General features: G+C 38.1%; 1 protein-coding gene across 2 annotated transcripts in view; it reads left to right on the top strand.

Moving 5' to 3' along the window:
- The window catches only part of LOC105060669 (probable amino-acid acetyltransferase NAGS2, chloroplastic), a 38,134-nt gene that overhangs the window by 2,718 nt on the left and 7,794 nt on the right, over positions 1–27,622 (top strand). Inside the window, exons 2-10 of one of the 2 annotated variants that reach the window (XM_010944462.3) lie at positions 226–313; positions 9,309–9,517; positions 10,662–10,813; positions 12,759–12,939; positions 13,563–13,646; positions 14,276–14,373; positions 19,478–19,589; positions 19,799–19,958; positions 22,175–22,247. In XM_010944462.3, coding sequence (XP_010942764.1) covers positions 226–313; positions 9,309–9,517; positions 10,662–10,813; positions 12,759–12,939; positions 13,563–13,646; positions 14,276–14,373; positions 19,478–19,589; positions 19,799–19,958; positions 22,175–22,247 — 1,157 coding nt within the window. The remainder of the gene's footprint in view (positions 1–225; positions 314–9,308; positions 9,518–10,661; positions 10,814–12,758; positions 12,940–13,562; positions 13,647–14,275; positions 14,374–19,477; positions 19,590–19,798; positions 19,959–22,174; positions 22,248–27,622) is intronic. The other variant, XM_019845849.2, reaches the window with a different exon arrangement.

Raw genomic sequence — 27,622 nt, 5'->3', positions numbered from 1 at the left:
CTTCCAAGTGGAAAACCTTTTATCCTAATTTGCGCTTCTTAAACTAGATATGGTGAGCATGTATGCTAATGCTGTTTAGACCAGAATTGATTTACACTATATTCTAAGATACATTTTAGGTACGATCCCTATTATTGTAGATCCAGAAAGTGGCTGCTTAACGTATTATTGTAGATCCAGAAAGTGGCTGCTTGGTTTGTTTACATCACATGATCCATCATGCAGGATATTTCACTCCTTCATGGTCTAGGGATCAAATTTGTCCTGGTTCCTGGGACCCATGTCCATATTGAAAATCTCTTGGAAGAGAAAGGTGAGTTAATCTAGTGCAATTTGCATCTGCATAAGCTTTTGATTTGATAGCTATAATTCTAGCTGCATAAACAAACTTGCATTTGCTATTCTCACTAAGAATTGGTTAGCAGTGGCTATTTTTTGTCAACTATCATGCTTTCATGTGTTTCGATTGATGACTATGATTTTATTTCCTCTTCCAATTCCCTCTGTAAAGAAGTAAGTTTTCCTCCTTAATGATTGAACTTGGTGACTGTGCTATTGGAATGCAACAGTAATTAGTTCCTGTAGAAACAGGGTTTTGCCCTGTATGAATCTCATAATTCATATCGCATCTGAAAGGATGCACTTGTTCTGAGAAAGGATAACTGCTGGGATCACTACAGATTCTGATGCCAATGATAACTTAGACTGGTGATGCAAAATGATAATTTAGAGTGTTAATGCCATATGATAATTTAAAGTGATAGTTTAGAGTTGTAATGACTTGTTGGATGCTAACCCATTCAATTGATGTGCATTTGAATTGTGTAATGAACCTAGCAACCATGAAAAAGATCAGTTTTGGTGCATCTAGATTTTAGAACATCAATTTGATGTGGTTACTGATTTTTATTTGCTTTTCGCTTTTTGTTTACTTGGTGCTTGGAAAAAATATATGCCCTGACTCATGGAGGTTCTGTATTTTGGAAAAGCTTGATCATGAGTTTGATGTGAAAAGCTGAATAATTGTTTTAGACTGAATATAGAAGAATGAATTGTGTGATGAAGCAAATTCACCAGCTATTATATTGCATCTTTCTCTCCTCATGTAAAGTGCCAGTTTGAATAAGAAATGCCTATTTCCCTTTCCACAAAAAACTCCAGCAATAAGCATTTGTGCCAAACATGTTTCAAAGCCTTGTGTGTGCAACCTCAAATACCATGCTTTGTTCTAATCTTGTTTCTTGTGGAGCACTCTTTGTTAGACATACATTAGGACTTTAGAGGCCACTAAACCATAAAACATATGATTCATGGGCACTTCAACATGATGCATCTTCTAGAATTATTGCACACCAGAAAATTGAAATTCAACCAAGTTATCTGAGAAGCATGATTTTTAGAACCGTTCCGAACTGAATGATTCGGGGTGTGCCGAATCGGACCTGCGGAGAATCGAGATGGTTCTGGCTTGGAAAGTGGCACACACCGGCACCAAGAAAGAAAGAGAGGGAAAGAGAGGAAGAGAGAGAGAAGGAGAGAGACCACGATGCCGTCGGAGGCCGACAGTGGCCGGCAGTGGCCATCGGAGGGCGACAGAAGCCTTTGCGGCTCGGTTCATCCGATAGGACTTTTAAACGAGAGAGCAATAAAGAGAGGGGAGTGACTTATCGGAGGGAGGCGCAGTCAGTGGAGGGCCCATCGGAGCTTGTCGGATGGCCGTCATGGCCATCGGCCGGTGGAAACTGTGCAGACAGATTTGCGGCTGCGGAACAGAGGCTACCATCCCTGTTCTTTCATCTCATTTTTATCCGCAACTATGGAACTGGGGCTACCACCCCTGTTCCTTCATCACATTTTTTTAAAAATGCGATGAATAGTGAATCCGACAAACCTATTGCCGGTTTTACTTTTTCAATTTTTTTTTTAAAGCAAAAACAGTGAAGCCGGCAAACCAATTGTCGTCTTCACATTTTTTCGGATTTTTTTAAAAAAAGCCTTATGAAACAGGGGCATCACCCCTATTTCATGCCTGTAGCGCCGCACGCGTGGACTGTGCCATCCGGTGGCCACGGTAGCCAATCGGAGGCCGTCTGGTGGCCCCTCCGACTCCTTTCTCTCTCTTCTTTTCTTTCTCCCCCCTCTCTCTATTTCTCTCTTTTTCTTCTCCCGGTTCACTTTCTTTTTCTGTGTTAGTTCGTGTCGGTTTGGTCCAATATGGACTCCTACCGACCTGTACCATCGATCGACCGGCACGGGCTTCAGTACTAAGTCCACGAATCTTGCTAAGAAGTATACAATGGGATTCAAACAAGTTATCTAAGTAAAAAAAAAATTATTTGTAACATGGACATGAAAATCATATTTTGTTTTTATTAATCATAAATTTGTTTTGACAGTTCATGTTTTGTTTTCTTGAAGCAATGGTTAGAGCATTTTATAATTTTCAAGCCATTGCAGCCTTTCTTTGTTGGTTATGGCATTCCCAACTAATAGTACTTAATGATGAATTGAATAATGTTGGTTAAATGTGATGCTATATTCCATGAGTCCATCCCTCTTATTGTTACCTAGCTTGTGTATTAGTGGGCTATATTTCTCTTTGATCCATTAGTTCCTCCTTTGAAATAATTACAATTTCTCCACCTTTTTGGCTTTGATGGTTACCCACTTTCTTCGCAAACAATCTTTTTTTTGGCTAATGCAATTCGGGCAATCAATTCATCAATTGTGCATTAATAATTAAGTATCAGAAGTTGATGACCACCTGAACATCATTAATTCAAAGCCATATGCTTTTTGAGATTTTCAAATTTACTTAACAGTGGTGTGCTGAACCAAACCGAACCAGATGGTTCAGGGCATATAGAATCAAATTGCTCAAAAATTGAGATGGTTTGAGGCTTTAAGCCTAAAAAATTGTGGCGCACACCAAATTGGTGCAAACTGCTCCAAACTAAGTGGTTCGGAGCAAAACCGGCTCGAATTGGATGGTTTGCATTAGTTCGGTGGGTGAACTGGCTCCCTCCCCTCTCATACTAGAAGAGTGAGGCCATGAGAAGCTCATTTACTTATCACACCTCTCTTCTTCAAAATCTGCTCAAATCCTTCCAATAAACCCCATATTTCAACAAGACAATGCTAGATTCAAGCCATTTTAAAAGTAATCCTACTCTTCCTCTCTCAATTTTTGTCTTTTTCTTTTTCAAGGCCAAAAATTGGCAAAAAAATAAAAAAATGGGGAGGTCATGCCAAAATTGAAAATTTTAACATGATTTCATGATATGTTTTATATATATGGATGATCTACACAATGAAACTAAAATCTTTCATTTTCATTAAATCTATAATTTTTAAATTAAAAAATATAATTTTAGATTAAAAATATAAAAAATAAAATAAAATATGTAAATTAACTATAAAATTAGAAGCTTGTTTAGGGGCATACAAGCTACTCTCCACTTAAATTTTGTGTCCGTTTATTGAAGTTGGGACACAATAATGCTGGCTTAGGTCCAAATTTGAATAAAATTGAGAAATAAGCAATCTTTCATGCATATAAACAGGCTTAGAAAAATATATGTAATATTCATGATAGGGTTCTATATGAATCTGAGCTCAAATCAATTTTTTTGATATTTTTCAATTTAAAATATTTTTAATATTTAAAGATTATTTAAAATGTATAATTAATACAAAAAGAAAAATTATTGCTATGTATTAGATAATTTAGAAGTATTTTCTGAAATAGAAAACATATTTTTTGAATTTATGATATTTAATTTTTTATTACAACTTTATTAAAAATATAAACAAAAAATTGTGAAATATTATTTTTATGTACTGTATAATTCAAACACATTTTTAAAATAGAAAATATATTTTTTATGGTAATAAAATTTTATTATTTTAAATAATTAATAAATTGACATGCTTGTTAAACCTACAAGAATAGATCTCTTAAGAAAAAAAGGACTTAGACCGTGACATTAGTTGAGACTATAAGCAAATGATTTCGGATTGGCACCACTAAAAATGCAACACAAAGTTCAAAGGAGTACTAGGTTGAAGTACCATAGAGCTGGCAACTATCCCGACATATCTATATGTCAGAAATGCCCATAAGATGTCCGACAGCTAATAAAAAAGTATTTTCTTAATTTTAGAGCAATAAAGGAGAGGGTTACTGAGAAGATATAGGTGGACTGTCGAGCGATAGAGCTATCTTCCGATCATTCTAAAAAGTTAGAGGACTTCGCACTAGATAATGGAGGGGCATAGATTCCATCTATCATTTTAGTGAGCTTGAATGATTAGTGGCAGCAAAATGAGATGGCCAAGCATAAGACTCGATTTGGCCATCACACTATGAGTGGGGCTTTTGTTTTGTGATTGGGAGGGAGATTCAAAGCTTAAGGGACCTTAATTAGGGAGGCCATCAATAAAGGTCATGGTTGTATTGTATCTATGCTAGGAGCTTTTGGCAGCAAAAAAAAGTCCTCCAAAGAGATTCCATTAGGAGCCACCATTCATGATTTAGGTCCATATATCTTTCTCAGTGGGAATTTGAAGCTGCAGAGGATTGATAGCATATTAAAGAAGGATAAGAAGAATATGTTGTGAGCTATTAGATTTTAGTTCCACTTCAGGGACATCCTAATGAATGCAACAGACCACATATTATAGGTCTGTCATTTCCTCCATACAAGCTACTAGTTTGGGTGTAAATCCCCTAGGACCAAAAGATATTTATGGTGAGGTTCTTGACAACAACAAGGAGCTTTGAAAGTGAATTGCATCATGCCAGAGCAAGTGGCCATATATGAACTAGTGGTGATGTGTGATGGTTGGATTGGTCTTACTACGTGGAGTATCATCAACATCTTGACATGATGTGACATGAAGACTTTCTTCCAAAAGACGATGCTTCAGATCAGGTGCATGACGCCATGTACATTCTCAGATTGGAGGAGTTGATTGATCAGGTAGGACAGGCCATCACTAATAATGGATCATAATATAAGACTATCAAGGAGATTCTGATAGAGCAATGGCTGTATATTTTCTATTGCATGTACTGTACATTGTATCGATCTTATATTGATGGATATTGGGGAGCTTCATAGGATGCAGCAATCAGTGGAGACAACCCAGTCTATTACTAGATTTATTTATAACCACATATGGGTCCTATCATTGATAAAGAGGTGCACAAGAGGAGAGATCTTGAGACTAGGTGTGAGATGGTTTGCTGCAAATTATATTGCATTTGATAACCTCCTTGAGAAGAAAGCAGACTTGCATTAGGTGTTGGTTAGTGTCGAATGGCAAGAGAGCACGTGTGGAAACCGGCATCGAGGGGACTAATGTAGAGAACTAGGTCATAAGACAAACATTTTGATAGTAGGCTAAGAAGATAGCGAAGGCTTTCAAGTCGTTATATGAAATGTTTCGGATCGACGACAGTGAGAGGTACCTCTAGATGAGCTTTCTATATCATATGATGAAGAGAACAAATAATCAAATCAAGAAGATAGATTCGAAGAATGCTCAAGAGTATATCAACATCATTGAATAGTGGTGGGACTACCAAATGGGTAGGAACTTGCATCTAGCAGGTAAAGAAGTGAAGAACATTGAAAATTTAACTGCTTCTATACTCATACAATTTTACTAAAATAATTATGAACTCTATTTGCAACTTACTACCTAAACCCGAGATTTCAATACACAATACTTGGGATCAACATGGATGAGAAGCTCCTAACTGCTCTACTTAATATAATATGCAAGATGAAGCTTGATCCAGAAGTTGCGGCCTTATCTACAAGAAGTAAGTTCATGGTTTGCCGACCTGGACCAAACCACCCAATTTGGTCCGTATCAAGCCAAATTGCCATAGAAACGGTCCAGTTCGGCCCTATTTTTCGAATCAGGGCCGAATCGGGCTAAATCGCCGGTTCGATATAGTTCGGGGTCGGTTGATTTGGTCCAATTTCTAATTTTTTTAGTGTCGTTGGGTGGGATTTTTTTTAATTCCCGATATGGTATGGTACAGTACCATACCGACTAGTTACCGGCATGCAGGTCGGTACCGATTCAGCCTTCTTTGGGTAAGTTAACTTAAGTGGCATGTGTTTGTTAACTTAACTCTATCTTTAATCATTAGTGTATTATATATATGTTTTTTAGAGATAGATATTTAGAAAGGACACTAACAGCTTAGGAGTCTCAACAGCTATCGTAAGCAAGAAAGTATGAATCCAGATATATTAAATATCAACGATAATTACTATTAGATATTAGATAGTTACTAATATAATACTATCTTATATGTAATTTTCTTTAAGGTTTTTGCAGCTAAATGGTGAATTTATTTTGGTTTGTTGGCAAAAAATCTTATGTGGCTAGCCATCGGGACCCTCTCCTAAATGGTATACTCGAGTGGTTGTGAGCATAACAGGTCCACCTTCACCCTCATGTACAGTAAGCAAATGAACCATTTGACATAGAAGTGCCTGAGCCAAGGTTTCTTGAGCCGGTACCGTCGGTCGTATCGGCCAATCGACGGTATGGTTTGGTACGGTTTCGTACCATACCGAATCGAGACAAACCGACAAAGGCAAGCAAATCCGAACCAAAAGAAGAAAAAGAGAGAGAGAAATAGAGAGAGAGGAGGAAGAAAGAAAAAGAGGGAGCGGAAGGAGCCGACGAGGCTATCGGACAGTCTCCGGCTAGCCACCATGGCCATCAGAGGGTGCAGTCCATGGGCGTGGCGTTGCGGGCATGAAACAGGAGCGACGCCTCTGTTTCACGAGTTTTTTTAAAAAAAATTGATTTTAAGTGAAGCCGGCAAATAGTTTGCCGGCTTCATGATTTTTTATTTTTTTATTTTTAAAAATCTCTGAAGTCGGCAATTGGGTTGCTGACTTCATCAGTTTAAAATAAAAAAAAAATGAAAACAAGCGACGACCTGTTTCGAAAAAGAAGAAGGGGGCGGAGCCGTGGAGGGGCTCCGTCCGCTCGACCGCCCTCAGGCCATCTGTGTCGGCTCGTTGGCCGCGGGGGGCCTCACAACGGAGGCGCCGTCCGTTCGGTAGGTCGCCCCCCGAGTGCTTTCTCTCTTTTTCGCTCTCTTGAAAGCTTTATTGGACGATACGAGGATCGGGAGCCCTCTGATAGCCGCAGCCGGCCACCGTCGGCCTTCGGTGGCTCCCACCTCCCTCCCTCTCCTCTCTCATTTTCTCACTTTCTCTCTCTTTCCCTCCCATATCACCGGTGTACCGAATTTACTAGCCGAACCGTGCCAGTTCCCCGCCAGGCCGGTACAATACAGAGTGTATTAGTCGGTTCGGCACGGTACGGAAAACCCTGGCCTCAACGACCTCATATATGTTCATGACAATCTGAGGTTGAGACTGAAATACATTCAAAAGGAAGTAGAGTTGAAGTACTTGGATCCGATTTATAATGTTTTTGTTTAGGATGAGGATGATCCAATGATTGAATGGCTTGTGGGCTAGCAATAGGAACCACAGCTTAATATGCTAGGATTGCCTCCACAACCAGCCAGCTTGTATCTAGCAAGGCTGGGATAGATGCAGAGTGATGGGCAGATCGCAACATTTCATATATGCTTCAAGTTAATCAGCCACAACTAGAGGGATCACTGGGGAGCCGATCATCATATCTCCATGTCTGAGATATGACCGACAATTTCTTAGACAAGGCCACCATGCTATGGATGACTCAGATAGAAGGGCGACATTCATCCTCCCCAGATAACCAGGAAGAGAGGGGCTCGAGGGGAACTAGACAGCTTCTCGGTGTAGCTTGAAAGGAAGAAAAAAGGTAGTTGCAGTCCCGATGGAGCGAGTGGAAGTCAGTTCACTCAAGTTCAAAGATCAAGGAAAACAACAGTGATAGTTCTAGTGATCATGGATCTAGCAATCAAAAAGTGGAGGACATGAGATCACCATTTATAAGGCACAAGCATAAGGTGGTCTATGATTCAACGGTATCTTAGTTTACGCATGTCACACAGGATAGGACTATAGTGCCTCCAGCTGGTAGAGCCCGCAAGGATATGATTGCATATAGGACATGGGCTCCTCAAGGTCATTCAAGACACAATGCAGCTGCAAATGGCTTTGCATGTGGAGTAGGATTCATAGACATATCAAGTTCTGAGTTGTATACCAGATCCTATTACCTGTAACCACAAGTAGCTTATGACACATATGAATATGGGTTAGTACGTCTGAGACATCATCTTTCAGTAGCTATTATCTTACGTAACCTGAAGCACCTTGCGGGTCATATTTTATTGCCAACATATTTGAATGGGTCCCTCCACAGCCGTATTATTAGCCAGAGGATGCCTTTCAAAGCCAAAGTTTCAACAAGAGATCTGAGATTGGTTATAATCCAGAGCACATACTTTATGGGATGAGCATATATGACTACAACGCTACTTGATTAGAGGGATGATCTGGTGTGCCTCTTAACTATGCTAATGATATGGACAGTTACAGGTGATATCTCCACTCAACAAAATTCTAGATGTCAGTATTTATGTTGTACTTTAAATGTATGTAATTAATTGTGTCATTTTATGTTTTACATCTCACTAATTGATTTAAGGATATTTTTTGTTGCTTCTCCTAGTGTGCAAAGCCAAGATCACTGGCTTTTTTCTTTATATTTTGGTTTTGGTCCGACACTAATGCAAAAGTTGGGGGTAGCAAACCTAATGACCTAGATTTTTAAAGTTTTTGGCTCCCCAAATTAGTGTTGTTTGATTTGTTTCAGTGGAAGGGCATGGTGACACAGAAAAATCACTCAAAATGTCAAAAGCATCATTTAAGGTGCACTGAGGTGATAGAAAAAAATTGAAATTAGACTTAAAATCATTCAAAAAACCAAAAAAAAATTGAGAAGTTCTTATTAAACCCTAAAAAATAGAGGAAAGAAAAGATTTGATGATTTGGAACCAGCAAATAATGGCATACCATATGCGGTATGGTACCATACCGAACCAGTGGCCGAGCGATCAGGTCCTAGTTCCGGTTCAGCCAACCTTGCCTTACACAAAAGTTTACTTCATTACAAAACTGTCTTATGCAGACTCAGTTCTTTGAAGAAAAGTTGAGAAGATGTCTGTGTTTTCAGACAATTCTGGTTGGTAACCTGTCTTTATGTTGTTATTTTAGATGTTGTTTAAGTGCATGCTTCATACTCATGTTACATTTAGTCATGCTATTTCCTAGCAGATGAGTTGCTTATGTATGCTCTTAGATGTCTTCTTTCAGGAAGCAAGGGCAAATACATAGGTCGATATAGAATTACTGATACTGATTCATTAGAGGCTGCAATGGAAGCTGGTGGGAGGATTCGACTGACATTAGAAGCAAAGCTCTCTCCTGGACCCCCTATACTGAATCTTCGCCGACATGGTGCTAATAGTCGTTGGCATGAGCTTGGTGCCAATGTTGCAAGTGGCAACTTCCTTGCAGCTAAGGTGAGTCTTTCATGTCTTGTGCACGATTATTCATGTTTGCTGGTCTTATTTTTCATTATTCTTGTCAGAAACAGGATTCATTTGATTATCATTCTTTTCCAATAAAATGATATCACTCAAGCAATATGTTTGAAAGATGAGCAAAAGTTTGGGAGAAAACCATTCTATGGATGACAATCTATTTGACCAATAAGTATATTCTCTATGTGCCCTTCTCTGGGTTATCCAGCACCATTTCCTTATTTTTCTATAAGATGTGCAACCTGTAGATATAATCTTTTATGTATAACAGTCTTTAATAACTGACACCATGATATCCTCTTTTGCAACTTAAAATTAGAACTAATGCTGGATGACAACTCTATTTTCCTCATACTTAAAGAGGCAAGGTCCCCAATTCTCTATCTTTGTTGTCCTCAAGGAGAAAATTTGGTCCTACTTGTACTATTATTCTGAGTCAGGGAAAGAACAAGAGCCTACCTTTAAGACTCTTAGATTATCTTCTGTGTTAGAGATCAAGAGAGCTTAGCTCTTTTGACTTGTCTTGGTCAGGATAAGAAGAGACCAATGATATTTGGTAGTAGTCATCTGTATGCAGAAGGGACATTCATGAATATAAGATGAAGATGAAAAACATTCTGCAAAAATCATTAGGTTGAGAAGGTGCAGTAAGGAGGGTGAAACTTATTTGGTGTTTTATCATATCTACTTGTGTTGTTATTACAATAAGCCCCTGTGGCATAAAGATTTTTTTCCTCTATATTCTATTTGGCCTTCATTTTTATGCCACCTTAACATGAGGGGTTCTTCTTGGCTATCTTTTTCTTCTTTTTTTTTAAAAAAAAAGGGAATCTTATTAATGCTTCCAAGCCAAAAAAGAAGAAAGAAAAGGAAAAGGTTCCAATTCTTATATTATTTATGGTTTTAGAATGTTTTTGACATAAATTAGACTGTGGGCAAGGCAAATTTTTGAATTTCTGTTCTCAAAAATGCTCTTATTTTTCTGAATGGTCGCTAACATATTCATAGAGATTATAAGCAGATGCACTGGTCAGGTGCTTTTAAAATTAAAAATTTAAAGTTTTGCTATCTCATTTTTTTGACTAGTGCAGGTAGGTGACTCCTTTTCCTTCTCTTTTGGCAGAGAAGAGGCATTGTAGATGGTGTTGATTTCGGATCAACTGGTGAAGTTAAAAAAATATATGCTTCACGTATACAAGAAAGGCTTGACAAAGAGTGTATAGTTATACTATGCAATCTGGGCTATTCTAGTTCGGGAGAAGTTTTAAATTGCAAGTATGCTTACTAGCTTCTATGAATGGATTTATAAATTATACCAGATCTATCTGATTGTGGATGTAGCCTTGCTTTTCTGTTTTTAAAAGATGTCTTGCAAAGTATGATTTACCAGGAACTTAGTCTGTGGTTCATGCAATTTGCATCTGCATCAACTATTAAAATGTTATACTTCTATCTGAAATGAACTTATTACTTTTATGGATATTTAAATATTGAGGATGATGCATGTTGATATGAATCTCATCAAGACATGAGGATATATGAGATTAAAGATGCACAAGGTCTGGGCAAAGACTACAAACACAAGAAGTCAACAATTGTGGAAGGCTAGGAGTGGAAGTGATGGTACTTCTGATGTTTGGTATCATCCATCTTTGTCTAACTGGATCATGATCAATGTGCTTAATGGTCACAAGCAGAACTCGAAAACTAATACATGTGGATGTTGTTAGTGCCCGTCTGCAGTAGCATTTCGTTCATTTTTTAACCTAGAAATTGCTGCTTTTTTACTAAAATAATGTTATTTCAATATTAATTTGCATCTACTAAAATTTTGCATTCTGGGTATGCATATTATGTATTATGTAATATGCAACAATTAGATGAATACATTGATATTTGTGTGTTCTACTTTTTGTAGATTTAGGCAAGTGCTTTACAAATGCTCTCACTTCTCAAATCTTATCGATCTTCAGTTTGATCCTAGACCCAAGTTTGCTCCTATGATTTAAATAATATCCTGCCTTAAGCATGGTTGTGCATACATGTTATATGAATGTTGAAATTATAAAAGCTTTCGTGAACAGAATAATATTCATGATTTTTTTGTTATTTACTCATCACTAATGTTAAGATGGATGGTGAAGATAATGGTTTATTTCTTTTGACTTTTCCTCCACCTCGTAAACTAGTTGCTATTTTGCTTCATTAGTAAAATTTCCATCTGTTCTCAAATAGGACGAGGAAGTAACATATCATCGAGCCTCTTCACAAGGATGTAATAGAGGGAAATCAGACAGGTTGAAGATCGGTGAAGGAGGGGCTGGATAAAAATAGCTAGCTGTTCAATTGATGAGCAAGAAAACAGTATAGTGCTTTATTGCAAGAAGGTTATATATTGAATTGCCATGAATTGTGAGAATGTCGCTTGACGAAGCAAGCAGTGTTATTGAAAGCTCTGTAATGAAGATGAAGATTGGTACATGCTTTCAGTTTCCTTCGGCATGAGGTTCATTTTTGATGCTTGGATATTTTGATTTTGGATTTTCATTTTTCATGTGTCATAAGAAGGAATAGTTTGATCTTGTAAACCATAGAATGGAGTTATCTGATGCAATTTGACGGGACCAGCAAAACCTTGTCAAAAAATATAATTGTATGAGTTGCAGTTGTATATATCCCTGATTCTTCCTATCCACAGGTTACCTAGAACATCTACTCTTTAACCCTCAAAGATCTTCCTTTTAAAAGCTAGAGATTAGCTGAGGTTGCTTCTGGCAGATAATTTTATATCTCAAAAGATGCACAGACTACTGAAAATGGTTTTGGGAATTAGGAGATTTCTTTCAATTGGATCTACCAGCTTGAGATTGGCCAAGGGTTGCTTGGATGTTTATCGCATTCTTACAGATATTTACATCCATGTTAACTACCTTAGCACTCTTGGAAATGTGCTGATGTACTCCCTGCAAAAGCATAGTCCTGCATCACATGTCCAACATATTGTTACCTTACAATGTATATATGCTCGTGTATTTTACTTCTTGAATCTTCGTTTCAGCATTTTCTGTAGTTGGCTACCACAATTAATTAAAACCTTCTAAAATGTTTTCCCTCTTTTGCTTCACCATTTCCATTACCTTTTTTTACCTTTCCTCAGATTTTTGACAAACCCCTTTTTGTAATCATCAAGGACTCACTTTTATTTGTTGGGATTTTGCAGCACTTATGAAGTTGCTACTGCTTGTGCATTAGCTATCAATGCAGATAAACTGATCTGCATAACAGACGGTCAAATTCTTGATGAACAGGGACAAGCCATTCGTTTTTTGTCTCTCCCAGATGTGGATATGTTGATTACAGAGCATGCGAAGCAAAGTGAAATAGCTGCAAAATACATCAAGGTTGTAGGTCAAGATGATATGCATTGTACATTGCTATCTTGATTTAAAAGAAGACCACAAACTTCCTTTTGAATGGGAAAGGTTACGGAGAAAAGTATAATGCAACTTTTGTTAAGAAAAGTGGATTTCATGAGCTTGGAAATCCCTCTTCAAAATAATGGAACACAAAGTTCACACTAGCCCAAGATCACACCGAAAATAGAAGAAGAACAATCGAAATTGGGGGGCAAGAAAAAGACTTCTATCATATAAAAAGATTACAAGTGGAGCTCTCTACAATAACCCTCTCTGAGTACTCTATGTTGCATTGAACTCTCAGCCCTATATTTATGATTACATAAGAGAATTTAAGAAACCAACCTTAATAAATACAAAAATGACTTTTAGAACTCGTAACTATTTAATGTCACTCTTGGAAAAGCAGACCGTGACCCTTATATTTTACATGACTTTTACATTACTCATGACTCTTTTGATTATATATACTTGACTCTTTGACTTCTATCTAAATATTAAATAGCAAACTATATTTTCTCCAAAAAATACACTTTAAAATAAATTTAACAACTTTTCAAAATGGTGTCGGGTTTGACAATGGGAATGGCTTGTGCTCTGGTGAACAGGAGTTTGCTATTGGAGGTGAAGAGCTATTGAGCACTTCAAATGGGTGCCTTTCAGAGCTGGCTGCTGCAGCATATGTGTGCAGAGTAAGTTTGCATCCATGCGGCATGGCTTTCTTCCTTGCGACTACATAATTTTGTGTACATGTTTTTTTCCCTTTTCTTTATATCCACTGCGATTTTTTTTCCTTTTTCCTTGATTTTAAGCTTCTATAGATGTCATCATTAGATGAGATGATAGATGATGATAGCACCCTAAGATGTCAGCACATATATAACATATTTGTTCTGTGGAAACCTCTTTTCTTGCTTCTTCGCGATGAGAGTTTCAGTCTCATGAGAAGCTTTTTCATGTATCTGTTTTCTTTCATCAATCATCATGTAGTTGCTGTTGTTTTCTGAAAGAATCTTGGATAAGCAAACATTTTCTATTGACAACTGAAGCCATGATAATATGAGTTAGTGGCAATTCACCATGATTGGTTTGCAAACTTTGAAATGCTAGGTTGGGTACAACCACCTGCATGTGTTAGGAGTTTCAACTTGGACCACCTCAATTGGAGGAACTGTTTTACTTGTGACTTGTGAGGACTAAAGCTAGGATTTTTACTATCTGGTCATAGGAGAGTGGCCTGCAGAGCCAGAATACTTCATTATTCATTTGTCCATGCAATCTACTTATCATTATTAGAAACTGATTTTCTTTTACTTGTCAGGGTGGAGTTCAAAGAGTTCATATTGTAGATGGTACTCTCAGTGGGGCCTTGCTGCTAGAATTATTTACAAGAGATGGAGTGGGGACAATGGTGGCTCGGTATGTAGTGATCTTGCCAACTCGCGCTTGTTTTTTCATCAAAGAATGCTTTTCCTGCAATATAAACATGTTTCTGCATTTGATGCTTGATATGCAGAATTTTGGACTTAGCATTCCTGATCTTAATGCCCATTTATCAAATGAAGCACATTCATCCTATTAATTATTGATGAGAGGGTTAATTATTCTCAAGACCATACTGGCTCACTCTTTTGAAATATTCTATACTATTGCTTGAAGAATCTAAGGCTCCTTTAGGTTTTGTCATAGGCATAGTTATGAAAAAGGGATCTGACAAACTGTTGAACCTCTAGTACAATTCCCATACCAGATGAGGATCACCTTGCGTGGACCTGGGTGTTAATCTAGAAAATGAAAAAGAAATATGGAAGCAAACGATGGAGACACGAGGAGATGCTAGGGTTTTGGCGTTGGAATAAGAGAAAAAGAGGGAGAGTTAGGGAGAAAAGATCAATTGGATTCCACTGTATTAAACCCTAATACAATATATATATATATATATATAGCCAATATGGCCTGACCAAAAAACTTTCTTGGCTAACCCATATATGAAAGCACTCATCGAACCCATGTACACCCATGTCTCATATGCTTTCATTCCATGGACTTAATCCCAGTCCAAACCATGAGTTGGCCCCCCTTAAGACCTCTCAAATCAAGCCTTAAGCCTTGGGATCAAATCCGATCCTAGACCCATGCAAAAATCCCATGTAGCTCTACCTGCGACACTGAGTCGACCCAGTCTCAGACTGAATCGACTAATCTGAGACTGAGTTGACTCACCTGCGTGCCATGTCAGAAATTCCAAAATGCTGTCTTCTGTCTGGTACTTTCTCTGAGACATGGTCGATTCAGTTTGAGTCGATCCAGACCCCTGAAACTGCTTCTTCTCTGCAGTCTTCAGCTTTGACTTTGGTTCTTTGCTCCATCTTATGTCCCCAAGTCATCGGAGCTCCAATCAAGTCCCTCAAGGCCCTCAACACCTGGATCTCAAGCCTGTGGATGCCGCCATCCTAGGATCATTCCTGTTCTAGTCCTAGGACCACACCTGTCCTAGTCTCCTGAAGCCGACACCCTGACTCTTCCTGTGGCCTTCCAAGGCTTGAGAGCACCACACCAACTCCTACAATCTTCATCTTGGTGCCCTCAAGCTTTTGCACTCCTGGCAATATCCTCCTGCATGATCTCGCTATTTTTGCATACCCTAACAGCCTCTTGTGTGAACATCCTTGCCATCGCCAACCTTCTTCAGCTTCTGAGCTCTCTTGGACATCTTTGGGATGACCGCCTCCATAGCTAAAGACCCTTATTTGCATCTTGACACCACTTTGGAATTTGTGGACTCCCTTCTGCTTGGCAGCTGTACCACTTGCCTTGGACTTCTCTGGAGAAACCATAATGTTCTTAAACCAACACTCGCTGCAACTGATGCTTTTTCTGACACAATCTCCTCAAAGTCACGTCTCTCTATCTGTACACTTCGCTCCACCTAGCTCTGTGTAGCCCTGGCGCTGATGCTGGGATATCGCTTCTCTTCTTGTACCTCCCCGTTTTGAACACGTGCCAAAACCTTCTCCACCTGTGAAGCCACCTTTATCCGGTGCTCCATCTGAACCTAAAGTCCTGATGCCACAGAAGTTGATTCTGTACCGAAGTCACTCGAGGCCAACCACTCAACGTTGCCCTGTTAAGCCTACCACTACACCTCGATCACCGTCGCTGCTCCTTCGGATCTTCAGTACTCTATGGATCCCTCCGAAGCCATTTCAGACCCTCTGCATCCTGCAGGCTCCTCCGAAACCATCAAGAGCTCATCCGACTCTTCTGACTTGGTGATTGAACCAATGAAATCCAAGCTGTTCCTTTCTCCTCCCTTGCACTTCTTCCAAAGCGGACACTCCCACTTAAAGTGTCTTGCTTCACCACACTTGAAGCACATCCTAGCCTCCTTGTTGTCTTTCTTGGACTATCTCCGTCCCATTTGCTCGCTGTTTTCTTTCCTTTTTTGGGCCTCTCTGAAACCGCAAGATCCTCCTGGAAGACCTCCCCCTTCTTTATTTGCTCCCGCTGCTCATTGGACCTGAGCACTGATACAATCTCCTCGTACATCCGTGTCTTCTTACCATACAGCAACGTCGTCACCAATGGATCGAAGTTCCTAAGTAGCGAATATAACAGAACAGGCTCTTGTCCTCCTCTTCGAGCTCCATCCCAATGTTAAGCAAGTCCATGCTCATCCGATCGAACCACTGAATGTGTACCACAACATCCTCATCTTCCTGCATCCGAAGGCTATACAGTTGCTTCTTCAGTATCAACTTATTGCACATGTTCTTCCTTATGTACAATTGGTGCAACCTCAACCACAAACCCTTGGGTGTTCTCTCCTCCAACATGCCATATAAAACTTCATCCGCCAGACAAGCCCTAATCGTGGCACATGCCTTTTTCTCTAAGGACATTCACTACTTGTCATCCATCTCCTCCGGCTTATCCTCCAAGGCCGAATCCAGCTCCATCTGAACCAGCAGATCTTCTATCTTAACCTTCGACATAGTGAAACTCTTCTTTTCGTCAAACTTCTCAAATCCCACTTTTACCCCACTGCTATCCATGATCACAACGAATTAAAATAGCACAAGATGTAAATCTGAAAAAATACTTGACTAGGGAGGGTGGACAGTAGCCTCCAGATCTCTTCCTTCCTTACAAAATATGGAGAAACCTTTAGATCTAAATCTCTACTGATCCTTCTGCTGAAAACTTGATCTTCTTCTTCCTCCATGTTCAACCTGCTGCGTTGCTCAAATACCAATTGTTGAATCTCTGGTACAACTCCCGTATCAGATGAGGATCACCTTGCATGGACCTAGGTGTTAATCCAGAAAATGAAGAAGAAATGCAGAAGCAAATGATGGAGACACGAGGAGACGCTAGCATTTTGACGTTGGAACCAGAGAGAGAGAAAAAGTTAGGAAGAAAAAATCAATTGGATTCCACTGTATTAAACCCTAATACAATCTATATATATATATATATATACACACACACACACACACACACACAGCCAATGTGGCCTGACCAAAAAACTCCCTTGGCTAACCTATACATGAACGTACTCATCGAGCTCATGTACACCCATGTCTCACATGCTCTCATCCCATGGACTTAATCCCAGTCCAAACCATGAGTTGGCCCCCTTCAGACCTCTTAAACTAGGTCTTACGATCCCTAGGATCAAATCCGATCCTAGACCCATGCAAAAATCCCGTGTAGCTCTGCCGGTGACACTGAGTCGACCCAGTCTTAGATTGAGTCGACTCACCTGCATGCTATGCCAAAAATCCTGAGACGCTATCTTCTATTTGGCACTTCTTCTGAGATATGGTCGATCCAGTCTCTATCTAAGTCGATCTAGACCCCTAAAACTGCTTCTTCTCTGCAATTTTCAGCCTTGGCTCTGGTTCCTTGCTCCACTTTGTGTCTCAAAGTCTTCGGAGCACCAACCAAGCCCCTCAAGGCCCTCAACACCTGGACTTCAAGTCTGTGGATGCCTCCACTCTAGGACCACTCCTGTCCTAGTCCTAGGATCACACCTGCTTTAGTCTCCCATAGCCAACACCCTGACTTCTTCTGTAGCCTCCCAAGGCTTGAGAGCACCACACCAACTCCTACACAAACCGGTTCCTGACTGAAAACTACTGAATCAAATGCCTGGCTGGTCTGAATTCTTCACATAAGACTAGAACAATTTGACTTGCCAGAAGCTGCCAAATCAGTTAGTTTTTTCAAAGTACTGGTGAGTGGTGACAACCGGCAGTCCAAACTAGGTTTCAAAATGCATATCAAAAATCAAGTAGTTGATATGAGGATCAAACAGGTCATCTGAGATCAAAATGCCAACCACTCAATCATCAAGATAGAACTCATATTTGTTTTACTTTGCTACTTCTCAACTTGTGTGTTAGGCATATTTGAAGCACATTATCATATTTTAGGAATCAATTCTTTCATATAACTTTTCGTCTTTCATAGCAAATCAAATATATATACATTGATTTTATTCTTTCTAAATATTTTCAAAATATTACTATTTAGAATAAATAAAGATATAGTTAGATTCTACAAATCTTCCCATTAAAATAATTCTTTTTCTGTTTGATACAAAACCAGAACCGCAGATATATATTTTTTTTCTTTTGGATATTTTCAAAATTTTACTGAAATCACCAATTGATTCTACTTATTTTTATATATTATGTATACGTAATCATTTTTTTTTAAAAATGGATGCTCATGATTATTATTTATGCTGTGATTAAAGAATATATATAAATGTAGACTCATGCGATGTAAAGGATAGTATTTGATACAAAACCAGAAACACAAATATACTTTTTTTTATTCTTTTGGATATTTTCAGAATTTTACTGAAATCATCAGTTTATTCTACTTATTTTTATATATTATATATACATAATCATTTTTCAAGAAAAGTGGATGACTCATGATTACTATTTATGCTGTATTTACTGAAGAAGATTTCTCACTAATTATTTATATTTTCTAATGTTATATCTAATTTTTAAAAATTATTTTATTTTTAAAAAAATATTCTCAGTTATAATGCTGTCCTGATTGACCTGGTGGCCAGACGAATGACCTTGTGACATGGACCCTTGACCAGGTCAGTCTCCGGCCTGGTTTTACAACTATGATTTTAGGCTTATTTGCATAAATGAGTTAATCCTCTTATTTTACTGTACACTTAGATTAGTATAAGTCTAAAGCGTTATATTTCTCAGTGGATGGCTTTTTCCCATGATATACCAATGTGATCATGCACCCTCTTCTGAAAGGTTAGAATTGATTTCTGATGTTTGCATGATGTTTGGTTTTTGAATCTGCAATATATTAGGTTTTGATGGACTGGTAACTTATGCTTTCCAAGTAGGCTTAAAGTGCTAATTATCTCTTAATGAGTACTTTCTCTGCAAAACTAATAACACCTAGTTTTTGGAGAGTTTAAATCCATTAGAGCACTCAAAGTCTTACTTTTTATTCCTCTCACCATATATTTCAGTGATGTGTATGAGGGAATGCGGAATGCTAGATTGGCAGATTTTCCTGGCATTAGAAGACTTATACAACCTTTAGAAGTATCTGGTGCATGGGTTCAGAGAACTGATGAAGAGGTTCACACTGAGTCATCTTCTTTGGTTTAAACTTCAATTTGCCATTTGGTTAAAGCTAGATATGATTTTCATTTCCTCCATTCCTTGCAGTCAAATTGTAATATGCGAAAGAAAGTTACAGCATCTATATGTAGCTTTCTTGGGTCTAGAGTCATACTTTGTAAGCAGAAAACCTTTTTCTAATGCTCTTACATGATCCTTGTGTTCAGCTTCTTAAACAATCGGATTCATTTATAGTTGTGGAGAGAGATGGTTCAATCATTGCTTGTGCTGCACTTTTTCCCTTCTTTGAGGAGAGATGTGGAGAGGTTGCTGCAATTGCTGTGTCCCCTGAGTGCCGTGGACAGGGGCAAGGGGACAAATTGCTTGGTATGCTTATCTGAAAAAATGTCAATTATTTTTTCTTTTCTTTTGTTCCCAAGGAGTACATTTTTTTTTCAGTGTATTTGAAATTGTATATACATGCATTCATTTACTTAATCATCATTGTTTTGTGATTGTATTGCAATTAGAATTTAATATTAACTTGCCAATTGTTGATTCTGAAATTTTTTTTTGGTCACTAATTAACTTCTGAAAATTGAGATATGAAGCCAAAATGAGGAAGAATTAGCTAATATATTCATCCATTTTCATGTTCGATGATCCTACATCTATCTACACTTTGATATACCCTATCCTCAGATTAAATCTAGACTATGCTTATAATTTTCTGAGCTACCAACATAATTTTATCTTTTATATATTCAGAGCTGTTGGACTGTTTAGAACTCTGAAGATAAAACTTTTATATGTTGTTGGCTTTATTTGATCATGTTCCCAACTCCTAACCCTAATCCTTATCCCATCAATCAATATTGGCTAAGTCATTTTGCTGTGCTAATCAAGCTATGCATGCACAAAGCAAGCCTTTTTGTATGCATAATCATAACTTCTCCAGATCATCTTATGTTCTCCCTTCCCTTTTATCACATTTTCCCTCTAATCAAAGCCATTCTCTTCATCAGGTTTGCTCTGGTCTATGTGAAATGCCTATATTATTTTAATTATGTTTCCACTGTTTATGGAACTCTTTAAGTTACCCTAAACACACTTGTCTCCAGTGCTCTTTCATTCTTTTACCAAGCATCTTATTTGTCTAGGCCAAACATGATAAAAAATCTGTTATTGGATGAGTTATCTCCTGTGGAACATGCCATGGATTTAATGAGTTTGGATTGATTACAATATCCGACATGATTATTCTGTTTTTGAGGCCTCTCTACATGTATTTGGTGACATTTATATCATTCCATACAATCTAGCCACACTAAGGTTCTATTGGATGCACAACAAGGCAAGAGTCAGAAAAGAAATTTAAAGAAAAAACAAAATGAAAAATGGAGATACAGTTTTAGGTGGTTTGGCCAAATCCATGGCCTACATCCATGGGCAAATACTGCTAAGGTTATTTCTATTTGTCAAAGAAGATCACAAGCTACAAGAGGGGATATCACCTTATAATTGAAGCCCCACTACTTGCTCCCAAACTTCATGTATTTTGCTTTTAGAAACAGAGAAGATAAACAGAGGAGAGTGTCTGGCCAAAAGAGATCTCCTCTCTTTAAAGAAATCCAGGGGATACAAGAAACTCTATGGTGCCCTTGCTCCAGCTTCCTTTTTTTCGTTTTTGTCTTCTTTGCTCTCTTCTCTGTTATCTGCCCCCAAGTAACTTGAGCAAGCAAAGATTAACAGCCCTTTGTTGACAAACCCATTCCAACAGCTCAAAATAACAACAGGGTAGGGATTACAGTGCAAAATAGAAAAGGATCTGGTGTCACAAGCTTCATATAAGCACACATGACAACTCTGTCATCGCTACAATTATGCCCACCTCCACCCCCACCCCCACCCCAAAAAAGATTGTGTAACCCAAATATTTGTGAAATGAAAAGATATCATAACTCTTACATGTTGATTCCCTTGTGTTGTTTTTGTAATTTTCCTATAAAGTCTCAACTCTCAAGGGCATCAAACAATCATTCAAGTTATAAGCGCTTCTCCACTTGTTATTCTTGAGTTCCAGTCAATACCTTTATGGATTCTTTTGTTCTTTTTGGTGATACAAGTTGCTGGCCTCCTCACATCAGTGAATTGTTAAACATGTAAAAATATAGGAAGAAGAATGGAATGTCCATGTTCGTTTGTCGATTATGATTGATTAGTGAGAAAGACCAAGTTATAGTGAACAATTGGAGTTCCAATTCCATGATTTTTTTTTTTTTGTGAAGTGTTGTTACATGTTAGAGAGCAATCAAAGTTGATGAATGGATGTGTGAACACATGGTGACATACTAATAAATCTGAGAGCTACCCAAGGATTGTTTTCTATTAGTCTTTTAAATATATATGAATTCTAAAGGATTGTTCTATTTCATCAATTAAATTAATGAGTACTTGCAGTTATCATTTTTTATTATGTTACTTTTGGTGATAGAAGTGTTTGCAAAATTCTTCAATTTTGAGCATATTCATCAACATGGTTAGTTTGAATATGTGTATTTTTAGAGTGTTGATAAAAACTAGGTTTATGATGTAATCTGCAGATTACATTGAGAAGAAGGCATCATACCTTGGATTAGAGAAACTCTTCCTTCTTACAACTCGTGCTGCAGATTGGTATGTATGTCGAAAAAGAATAAAGGAAAACAGAGATTGAAGGACTAAAATGTGATACTGAGTAGTTTTTTTTCCTTTTACTTTCTAGTGATCAAATGAAATATTATACAATTAATTGTGCTATCGATACTTTTTTATCTGGTCTCATGATGATCAGGTGTTTCAGATATGACCTTGTTTGTGGTAGTTCATTAGGCTGTGTAAAAATTGAACGGAGAAGTGCTAGAGTTTGTGCTAGCTCTCTATTGTGTCACTTATTACTGGATTAATTCAATATTGCACACTCCCTATTTTCGGGTCACCAGTAAGAGTTTATGTCAATACAGTCTACATTTTCGGTTGATAGGACTTTGGTGAAATCAATTCATCATCCAGTGCTTTGAGGATCATTCAAGAAATAATGGATCATAATGAATTTTCCATAGAGGATAGTTGGAAGTGTATTTTACAAGCTAAACAACTTTGGCTTTATGACCTGAGGGCACATGATGTTGATTTCTATCCGTCAGAAACTTTTTTTTTTGTGTAAAAAAATCTATTCATCCATATGAGTTTATAGGTTGAAAAATGAGTATACCATGATTGTGGTCTGGGGACGTTCAAAATGGTTTGACATGTTGGGACCTTGAATGAGTCCTAACTCTTCTAGGGCTGAATAATAAGTTGTCTAGAATATGAAGAACTACTTTCCAAATGATAAGTTGGTTTTAAAGTGGAGAAAAAATTATGTATATATGATAGTTTATTCCATAGTAGTTGGGTTTTACAGACTTTGTTTTTTTTGGTGAAATGGCTTTGTCTATTATAGTTATTGAATAATGCTGGATATTATTCTGAAAGTAGCTAGTAAGTGATTGGCTAACACAAGACACCAATTTTCTTTACCAGCCTTTTCTGATATGAAAAGGGGTGTTCAGCAAGAAGCACAAGCTGACACTTTCACCCTTGCTCTCCTATTGCATTTAGTCGTATTTCTTTGATGATCAACACATCTCCTCTGTTCTCTCGTTGGGAGATCAATGACAGAACAATAGAGAGAATCTCAATCAGCAACATAATGTAGATCTATGTCAAACAGGATAACTTGCATTTAGTTTGTACCAAGGTTCGCCGTACCGGGCCCGGTACGGGGCATACTGAGCCGGACCGGTGCTTAAATGGTCCGGTTCGGACCTTTTTTTCGAGAAACACCCCGAACCGCACCGAACCGAGCGGTTCAGTCCGGTTCGTTTCCATACCGTCCAAAACTGGACGGTATGGTTCGTTTCGATCCGGTTCGGCGTGAACCGAACCGTACCGACCGTCCCATGTGAATAAAGTGAGGAGGGGGGTGGGGTCGGAGACCACATGCATAAAAGGAGCATGTTTGGAGTTCTCTGAGATGTCTTAGAGAACTCCCAAGGGTCCGAAAGTTGCGAAGATCTCAATGAAACCGTTGAGACCTTCGAAAAATTAGAAAAAAAAGAAAAAAACTCCATCAAATTGTAGGAGTGGTCCGAGGAGAGGCTGATCTTTGGCCGGAGGTAAGATAATGTGTTATTTTCTTAGTAAATATTTTTTTTTATTTTTATTGTTAAAAATAGGATAAGAATGAGAAAGAATGAAAATAAGAGAAAATCATGCCAAAATCTTATGATTTTGGGATGATTTAATTATATGTGATAGATCTTTAGAAGATCTACACGATGACATCAAAATTATTAATTTTCGTTAATTATATATTTTTTAAATATTTTTAAATATTTATTTATTTAAAAATTAAAAAAAATAAATTTTAGGAAAAAAAATCAGAGTTTAGGAATCATGTTTAGAATGATTCAAGCTACTTAAATCTAATTTCTAAATTTTTTTCAAATATTTGAAATTAAAAAATTATTTTTTTAATTATTTAAATTTAAAATTTTAATTATAAAATAAAAAATATATAAAAATAGTGTTATATTTTAGTTAATTTAAAAATATTATTTGAAGCATATAACATATTTATTTTGAATTTATAAGTTTTAAAATAATTATTAAAATTATTTTAAAATTATATATAATTATTTTAATTATCGTTAAACTATCGTGTTTTGTTATACTTGCATATATTTATAAGAAAAAAATTTAGAGCATGACGTTCGTTCACTTTAATTAATCAGCTATTTTATAGTATATATTTATTTATATAAAAATTATTAAAAAAATAAAAAATCAGTGTTAGTTTTGAAATTGAGAATAATGTTTAGAATGATTCAAAACAATTGAAATATTTGAATCTAACTTGAGATTTTTTTGAAATTTTTTTTGTAAATATTTAAATAGTAAAAAATATTATCAAATAAAAAATATATGTAATTAGTGTTATATTACAGGTAATTCGAAATAATTAGTATTTGTTATATCTGCAGAAATGAGTAAGAAGAAAGATCAAGAGCGTGACATCGGTTGGGATCATGGCGAGATGCTCTCGGCTCGGCATCATTAGAGATGCAAATGGTGCAACACAGAGTTTAAGGGAGGAGTGACTAGGTTGAAGCAGCATCTAGCTGGTGGCTATCCTGATGTGTCAATGTATCGGAAATGTCCGCAAGAAGTCCGACAATTGATGAAAAAGCACTTTGCTGATTCGAAAGCAGCGAAGGAAAGGACAAAGCAGAAAAAAATCGAAGTAAACCGTCGAGCTGCAGAGCCACCTTATCACTCTAGAGAGTCAGAGGAGGCTTCTGCTCCAGATGATGAGGAGGCACAGATTGAGGCTGCCATTCATGCGAGCTTGGCGGATCAGTACCAGTAGGAGGAGATGGCCCGGTACAGAGATCGATTCGGACCATCATGCTACGAATCAGGATCTGGATCAGCGACTGGTAGGGAAGAGTTCGAGTTCAGGAGGACTACCTCAGTCAGAGAGCCTGGTGGTAGAGGGAGCAGACGCAGCATGTCTTCTTTATTGGGAGCTTTTGGCAGTAGGAGGAGGTCCTCCAGAGATATTCCAGCAGGAGCCAGCATTCAGGATTTGGATCCACATGCTTTGTCCAGCAAAGATTCAAAGCAGCAGAAAATTGACAGTATGCTGAAAAAAGATAAGAAGAAGGATATGTGGCGAGCTATTGGATCATGTTTCATTTCAGCCATATTCCAGCAAATGCAGCAGCCAATCCTTACTACCGATTTGCTATTTTAGCCATAGAGACTGCCGGCCAGGGTGTAGATCTTCCAGGACCTAAGGACATCTATGGTCAGCTTCTTGACAGCAATAAGGAGGATCTGCAGAGATGGATTGCTTCTTACAAAAATAAATGGCCTACATACGGTCTGACAGTGATGTGTGATGGTTGGACAGGTCCTACTAGGTGGAGCATCATTAATTTTTTGACATACTGTGATGAAAAAATATTTTTTTATAAATCAATCGATGCTTCAGATAAGATGCACGATGCCACATATATCCTTGGTCTGATGGAGGAGGTGATTGATTCAGTGGGTGAGCAGCATGTCGTGCAGGTCATCACAGATAACGGACCACAATATAAGACTGCCGGAGAGTTGCTGATGGAGCAGCGATCGCAGATATACTGGACCCCATGTGCTGCACATTGCATTGATCTTATATTGATGGATATCGGAAAGATTCGCAGGGTGCAGCAGGTAGTGGAGATTGCCCAGACCATTACTAGATTCATCTACAACCACACATGGGTTCTTTCATTGATGCGGACGTATACTGGGGGGAGATCTTACGATCGGGTATCACACGGTTTACTACCAACTACATAGCACTTGATAGTCTTCTTCAGAAGAAAACAGCCCTACGTCAGATGTTTGTCAGTACCGAGTGGTAGGAGAGCAGATATGCGAGGGCCGGCACTGATGGAAGTCATGTGGAGAACTTGGTGATGAGTCAGTCATTTTGACAGCGGGCTGAGAAGATAGTGAATGCTATCAAGCCTTTATATGAGGTGCTTCACATCGTGGACAGCGAGAGATACCCTCAGATGGGCTTCCTATATTACATGATGGAGAAGGCAAAGAAACAGATCAGTGAGAATGATCCCAAGCATGCTCAAGAATTCATTAACATTATTGAGCACCGTTGGAACTATCAGATGGGCAGAGATTTGCATCTAGCTGGTAAGTTTGGATTCAAGAATGTTTTAAAATATTTTTTCGAAGCATGAAAATAAAATTATGCTTAATCAGTCTTGAAATTTATCTGCAGCTTATTACTTGAATCCGAGATTTCAGTATACTATTCCGGGAATAGATATGGATAGCGAGCTTCTTGCTGCTCTTCGCAATGTCATATATAAGATGGTGCTCGATCCAAAAATCGCATCGTTGTGTCTGCAAGAGGTATGCTAATTTAAAACAGATGTAATTATTCAACTGGATTCGATCTGATATATTTATAAATAATAAATATATTTTATTTCAGACAAAACAGTTTAGAGAGGGATCAGACAGTTTTGGAGTCCCATCAGCTGTCGTAAGCAAAAAGCAGATGAATTCAGGTAAATTACATATCAATAATGAGCAATGTAGATTGATATGTAATTTTGCTTAATAATATCATCAAATTTGATATATAATTTTGCTTTTGTAGTTGAATTCTCAGACGGTCTCTGTTAGTAGCTGTGAGCGTAATTGGTCCACTTTCGTCCTTATCCACAACAAACAGAGAAATCGTCTGACACAAAAATGCCTCAACGATCTTGTATATATTCACTACAATCTGAGGTTGAGACTAAAATGTATTCTGGAGGAAGTTCAGTTGAAGTACACTGATCCGACGCTGGATGATTATGCCGACGAGGATGATGATTCGATCATCGGATGGCTTGCAGGTCAGCAGCAGGAGCCACAGCTTGATGAGTCAGGATCCCCTCCACGACCAGCCAGTGTAGTGGCAAGGGAGATCAGGGTGGATCAAGGGCAATGGGCAGAAAAAAATATTCCACATAGGGTTCCAACTGATCAGCCACAGTCTGAGGGGACACGAGGGACTCATTCATCATATGACTCGCTATCCGATACATATCTTCCCAGAGATTCGAGTGAGAGATGTATAGACGTTCCTCCCGGCAGCCAGCAAGAAGGCATCCATCCTCCCAATCACAGAAAACTCAGTCACAGAGGGGCACAAGGGGGGAAAGGAAAAGACAGTTGCACGTGCACCACTCTCGAGAGTACAGGAGCTATCTGATTCAGATACGAATACCAGGGAGAGTGATGATGATACTGGTAGTAGTAGCCATGGATCTGATGATCAGAGAGGAACTGGAGGACAGGAGACTACCGTTTATGAGACAGCCACAGGGTGATATTCGATTCATCGGTGAGTCTCAGTTTACGCATGTCACACAGGATAGGGATCATGGTGGACGAGTCGGTAGAGA

This window comes from Elaeis guineensis, chromosome 13 (genome assembly GCF_000442705.2).
Source record: "Elaeis guineensis isolate ETL-2024a chromosome 13, EG11, whole genome shotgun sequence".
In the NCBI taxonomy this organism is placed as follows: domain Eukaryota; kingdom Viridiplantae; phylum Streptophyta; class Magnoliopsida; order Arecales; family Arecaceae; genus Elaeis; species Elaeis guineensis.
Note: the sequence above shows the minus strand (reverse complement) of the source record. Positions and strands in the feature narration are given on the sequence as shown.